The sequence below is a fragment of the Guillardia theta genome (assembly GCF_000315625.1).
Source record: "Guillardia theta CCMP2712 unplaced genomic scaffold GUITHscaffold_36, whole genome shotgun sequence".
NCBI lineage: Eukaryota > Cryptophyceae > Pyrenomonadales > Geminigeraceae > Guillardia > Guillardia theta.
In genome coordinates this window covers 13,863-19,646 of record NW_005434638.1, presented here as the reverse complement: position 1 = coordinate 19,646, position 5,784 = coordinate 13,863, and the positions used below count along the sequence as shown (strand labels likewise).

Genomic DNA, 5,784 nt, shown 5'->3' with positions numbered 1-5,784 from the left:
AATGCGATTGAGCACGGGAAGACAGAGGAGGACGGCGGGGAGAGGAGAGAGGAACGCACAGCAACATTGCTGATCGAAGACGCCATGTAGCTGGTTCTCGCTCCATGCGAAAGGTCAGAGGGACAACTGACAAGGATGGAAGAGGAAGAGGAGGGAGGAGGAGTGCGCACAGCTGAGAGCAGATCTAGGACGCCAAGCATGAAAGCAAGGAGGGAAAGAGATAGGCAGGTTGAAAGCGAGGAAGAGTGATGTGGGATGAGAGGTTGTCTGGAAGCTTAGGAGAGGCAGAGGAGGGGCTAAGGGTATGGGTGGATCGAGATGCTCAGAAAGAAGGTTACAGTAATGGATTAGGGGAGCACAGCAAGCGACAGTGAGATGGAACCTTCCGCACATGCATCAGGAAAGCGAAGATGTGTTTCGATTCGTAGCTCGCACATCATGCTGCAAGAAAGTGTATACCAGCCGATCTTTCTCAACGCTCCTCCTCGATAGAACATCAGACAAAGTGAAACTGAAACAGACTGACTGATTTCGCTTTATGGAATCTGTGCGCTGCTCACTTCTTTGCAGCTTTGGTGACTTGTATTTCCTTGCAGTGTAAGCATGAAACGAAACCTCGAGGAGGCTTGCAGCGATGAACAACAGCAGCAGGAAGGGACTGCTTGCAAGGCGCGCTGTCTCGATGTCGAGGAGCCCACGGGAGGAGGGAAGGAAGAACCTTGTGACCCGCATGATGCTGACGCGAGCAAGAACGCTGCCAATGGGATCTACGACGAGAATGACGAGGCCTTGAAGGGCAAGGACGATGAAAAGCCGAAGGATGTAGAGCAGCGCACAACAAACACACTGGAAGATTTGGATGTGGAAGCGGCAGCAAGGGAGGTTGAGTCCAAGTGTGGACTGCAGATTGCTGTGGACAAGACTAGGCTTCAGGTCTGCTGGGAGATCAACGACGATGAGGAGGGTGTCAGCGATGAAGTCTGGTGGGGATGCACCGTCGCTCACCTCATGTACAAGCATGAAGAATACGGGCCTGTGTGGCTGCTGAAATATGACGAGATGAGCGTGAAAGGAACGCCGTTCCCTGCTGAGGAACGACCAGTTGCTTTCTGCTCCAAGAACCTCCTCGTTGATATTCACAGCGGAGAGAGCAAGGAAGGAGGTGGCAACATCGGACTGATGCTGTGAGTTTATCACTTCGACTTCCTGTCTACTTCCACCCCCTCACGAACGTTGTCAGGTGGAAGATGGAGAACTCTGACGAAGTGCTCCTTCCTATCCTCTCTGTACATGACGCCGTCAAAGTGAAGTACTGAGCTATTGTGATTTCTCCGCTTCTTGGTTTTCACACGGTAAATCATTCAGGATAGAAGGAAAGGAGGAAACTAGAGACGCAGTCATCACCGGAATGAATCTCGATGGGACATATCGTGTGCAGTATCAAAACGAGGCTGAAGTCATGGACGTGCGGAGAGATCTGATCGAACCCAACGAGGAGCTTGAAGAGTCACACGAGTCTGAAGAGTCGTCCATCGTTGCAGGAGACATCGACAGGTCTGCCCTTGAGCTTTGTGATCTTGTGTCGATGACAGTGAGTTTCCCGGTTATGTTCATGACCTTTATGTATTGTTACAACAACGTGTTAATGACGATGTGGTTTTATAGCTTCTTCGAGATTTTCACAAGCATCTTCGTGCAAGGGAGCATGTTTCAGAGTCTCGATGCAGAGAGGCAGAGGATTGCAGCAGACAAGATCGCGTCCATGCGGCCCATCTTCAGGTAACATGCTTCCTCCTTCCTCTTGACTTGCCGACCCTTTTGCTTCTTCAGAGAGGAGCTCGAAAAGATCATGAGCCAGCGCGGAACAGGAGCAGTTGTAAGCGGGGAGGATATTCAAGATATCATCCCGCGTGTGATGCAACGAGTGCATCAGAACGGGGGCGGGTTGCTGGTGAACTGAAGTGTGGATCCAAGAAGAGGTGTCGGATGTCGATGACGGATGAGTAGTTCAGACATTGATGATAGTTTTGTGCTTTAGTAAACTTCTCATACTCGGAAAGCTCGAAACAAGAGCACACAGGTAGCAAACAAACTTCTTGTCGATCTCCACTTGGCAAAAGCAGCAGAGCATAGCAATAAATATCCATCTTGCAACGGCATCCCAAGCACGAAAGCCCTGAATAACCCCTACAAAATTTACTTCTTCTCCTTGGCCTTCTCTGCAAGAGCAGCAGTGGCCTTTCCTCCACGAAGACGACCAGTTCTGCGAGCTGCGATGAGACCAACCTGTCACGTCATCAGTTTCCTTCCAATATTCCGCAGTATCATCTACCTTGCGACCGTGGGCCTTGTCGCGGCGAACAGTGGAGGGCTTACCAATGTGCTGATGGTTACCACCACCAAAGGGATGCTCTACAGGGTTCATACAGACACCACGAACACGGGGCCACTCGTTCCTCTTAGCCTGCACGGAAAGTGTCACCATAAGAGCACACAAATCAAGAAAGACGAGGATAGCAAACGGAGGATAGGAGGAGGATGGTCACCTTGTACTTGTGGTACGCGGTACCGGCCTTCAACATGGGCTTATCAATACGTCCTCCTCCAGCTATGATTCCGATCATCGCGCGGCACTTGTTGGAGACAGTCTTGCGGGCTCCGGATGGAAGCTTGATGCGGGTCTTGCCGGCGTCAGGGTCCTGGGTCATGATGGTGCAGTAGTCGCCCGAAGCGCGAGCCATGGTTCCTCCGTTGCCGGCGGCGTGCTCAACGTTGCAGATGACGGTACCCTCCGGCATCTCAGAGAGGGGAAGCACGTTGCCAACGGTGAGCTGGGCCTTCTTCCCGCAGTAGATGAACTGACCGGTGTACATGCCCTCGGCAGCAGCAAAGAGCTCCTTCTCGACCTTGTACGAGTAGGGGGAGCGGAACTGCACCTTGGCCAGTGGCGCACCTCGGCCCGGGTCGTGGATGATCTCCTTGATCACTCCCTTGATGTATCCATTCCTCTCAGCAAAGTCCAAAGTGCGGAGGGAAACAGCTCCTTTCCTGTGCTTGGTATGGGACTTGAAGACAGAACCAGCACCACGACGCTGCGCGCGGATACCGACACCCTGAAAGTGATGTTAGGGGCTGCGATCACTCGCTCCAGAGGAAGAGAAGGAGGGAGGAGAGTGAAATGAAACATTGTGAGACACAACACAGAGTTCTGATTCATCTTCACAGAAATGGAAGAGATCTGACAACACATCGAGAGAACGAGTAACGGGGGGGCACGGTGAAATAGCAGTAGACATTCGAGATAGCGATGGACAGTGACAAACGTGAGGATGCGAAGGATGCAAGTAGTTCGTTACACTGAAGTAGAAGGACGATCGAAGGAGGAGAGGAGAATTCATCACACATCGTTTCAGCATTCACAGAGTACATGTGATACAAAAAACGACCAGAAAACCGCAGGAGTACAAGTGGAAACAAGTCAAATGGCAAGATCACAGCATGTAAGCATGTGGACAGTTGTAACATCAGCACGGAGAGTGAGGGGAGGCAGGAGGCAGCAGGAGGAGGTGGTAGCATGAGCTGCAGTCTGTTTTCGGCTCACCATGGCGGCGGGGAGGGCGTGCGGGTCGTCCGCACGAGGCCTTTTTTTTTAGACAGTTCGTTACGCCATAACCGCTACCAAAACGGACAGTAACGATGTAACTGACAGTCTATAGAATGTAACTGTCTGAAACGGCTTCAAGTGGTCGATGACGGTTATTTCGTTGCATATGTTGCGCGCATGTAACGGCCGGAACATCCATGAAGAATGGCATTTGCCTGCTCGCCCTGGCTCTTGCCATGGCGGGCGGGGGAGGAGGGGGAGGAGGAGGGGGAGGAGGAGTGGAAGCGAGAAGTGAAGAAGCAGGGAGGAAGAGGATGACTGGCATGCAACTGGTTCAACAGGGAAGGATGGAGGAGGCTGCGCAGGTCAATCTTGGTCGCGTCTTTGCACAGTTGACGGTGTTCCTTGCGCTCCGCCAGGCTCTCGGGGAGGAAGCAGCAGCCACTGGATCTCCCTACGTGTTCTACAACCTGGCCTTGACATGCAGCCAGCTCGGGTGGCAGAAGAGAGCAAGAGCCGCTTTGCTCGAGGCGGTTCGGAGGTTCAGGATCCCACAAAGAGTACTTAGGGCTGACGCAGCTCATGCAGATCCCCGACGTTTTCAGACGCCTGGATCAACGCGGGAGTTGTGATGCAGCAGGAAGGGAAGGTGATGCGAGCACAGGAAGTGTCCTCAGCTGCTGATCCTCTACCAGGTCCTTCTTGCCATCAGGTGCTACAAGACAGCTGCAAGGACGAGCTCGGGAGACAAGAAGGCTATGGCGCTATACAACATGGCGGCGATTCTGATCCGTATGGACAGACTGCGAGAAGTAGACGCCTTCCTCTGCTCTCCTCCCCTCCTCCTCCATCTTGTCTTCTTCCTCTTCCACGTTCTCGATCGCTCTCCCTCATTTTCTTCCTGTTCCCCAGTTCGGCTGCTGACCCTCCCGCCAGGCAAGAGACACCCTCGCTTCAGCTCTCCAGCACAACCCCAGCATGGCAGTCGTGTACGATGGTCTTGGGACGGTGAAGCTGAAAGGAGGCGATCACAAGGGCGCCCAGGGCCTCTTCAAGCGAGCTATCGCCATCCAGCCGAACCTTGTGCCTTCTTCTTCTACTCCTCCTCCTCCTCCCGTGATCGTGTGACTTGAGCAGGCGGAGAGCTACTTCAACCTTGCCAGCATCGAGAGGAAGAGGTAGGCATCCGCTCTTGCCATCTCTCCGTCTCCTCAGTTGCCTCCCTTGTGTCCTCATAATCCTTCTTGTGTTGTCTCCTGCATCTTCGATCTACTTGAAGCAATCACTCTTCCTGGGCTGTCTTGTTTCTTCCAACTTCCTTCTTCTGCTCTCCGGATTTGAGATGATTCACTCTGACTTTCTTCCCCAACTTGTTTCCTCCCCCTCAACCTCCTCCTCGTCTACCTTGCCGCTGCCTCCTCCGCTGCTTCTCCATCAGAGGAAACCCACAACGAGCCTTGTCTCTCCTGCAAGAGTCGGCGAAAGGAACTCCCAGTGGAACTTCTTCCCCAAGAATCTTCTGGGCTCAGGTGAGGCGATGCAGCAGCAGCAGCAGCAGCAGCAGCAGCAGCAGAATCATCCAGTAGTATGCTCATGGGCGGAGTGGGACAGACAGGAGAGACCAAGGGTCCGTTCGTCACTCTCAGAGCTTCTGATGTCAAAATTTCAGCTCCACAACAACCTCGGAGCCTCCCTGCATGCGCTGGGAAGGTGATGGAAACAACATTACAAACATGCTCGACAAGCTTATTGATGCTTCTCTTGCCTCCCTGCATGATTGCTGCTGTCCCCGAGCAGGTTTGAAGAGGCTGTTGAACAGTTCGACCAGGCCATATCCCTCGTCCCCGACATGGTCATGTCATATGTCAACAAGGTGACTCCTCCCCTCTCCCTCCTCTCTCCCTCCTCCTCTCGCCCTCCTCTCTCCCTCCTCTCTCCCTCCTCCTCTCTCCCTCCTCCTCTCTCCCTCCTCCTCTCTCCCTCCTCCTCTCTACTAATATTTCGATCATTACTGCGGATACTGAGATCGTGACCTTCTTCTTGCGTCAATATCTTCTACATAGTCAACTCGATTCCTCCTCACGCTCCCACAGTGTCTATTCCTCGCGATAGGATCATGCATATGGTCGGGTCTGCTCTTGTTCTCCAATCAGCCAGGTGCTAGGTACTGCTGCATCTAA

General features: G+C 53.0%; 3 protein-coding genes across 3 annotated transcripts; 2 read left to right on the top strand and 1 right to left on the bottom strand.

The window, feature by feature from the left end:
* Positions 1-248: 248 nt before the first annotated feature.
* On the top strand, positions 249-1,435 carry GUITHDRAFT_163312 (hypothetical protein; the record flags this gene model as incomplete). Its single annotated transcript, XM_005832060.1, has 4 exons — positions 249-370; positions 597-1,184; positions 1,241-1,309; positions 1,366-1,435. Coding segments are annotated over 4 exons (849 nt in total), but the record flags the coding sequence as incomplete, so codon positions are not given.
* A 761-nt stretch (positions 1,436-2,196) lies between these two features.
* RPL8e (large subunit ribosomal protein L8e, cytoplasmic) lies at positions 2,197-3,604 on the bottom strand (the record flags this gene model as incomplete). The annotated part of the gene is made up of 4 exons (XM_005832059.1): positions 2,197-2,286; positions 2,333-2,464; positions 2,547-3,113; positions 3,602-3,604. The coding sequence occupies 4 exons, from the start codon at positions 3,602-3,604 to the stop codon at positions 2,197-2,199; spliced, it is 792 nt and encodes a 263-aa protein (XP_005832116.1).
* A 347-nt stretch (positions 3,605-3,951) lies between these two features.
* On the top strand, positions 3,952-5,784 carry GUITHDRAFT_108784 (hypothetical protein; the record flags this gene model as incomplete). Its single annotated transcript, XM_005832058.1, has 9 exons — positions 3,952-4,145; positions 4,193-4,253; positions 4,300-4,416; positions 4,541-4,687; positions 4,742-4,782; positions 5,043-5,133; positions 5,274-5,314; positions 5,402-5,477; positions 5,698-5,784. The coding sequence occupies 9 exons, from the start codon at positions 3,952-3,954 to the stop codon at positions 5,782-5,784; spliced, it is 855 nt and encodes a 284-aa protein (XP_005832115.1).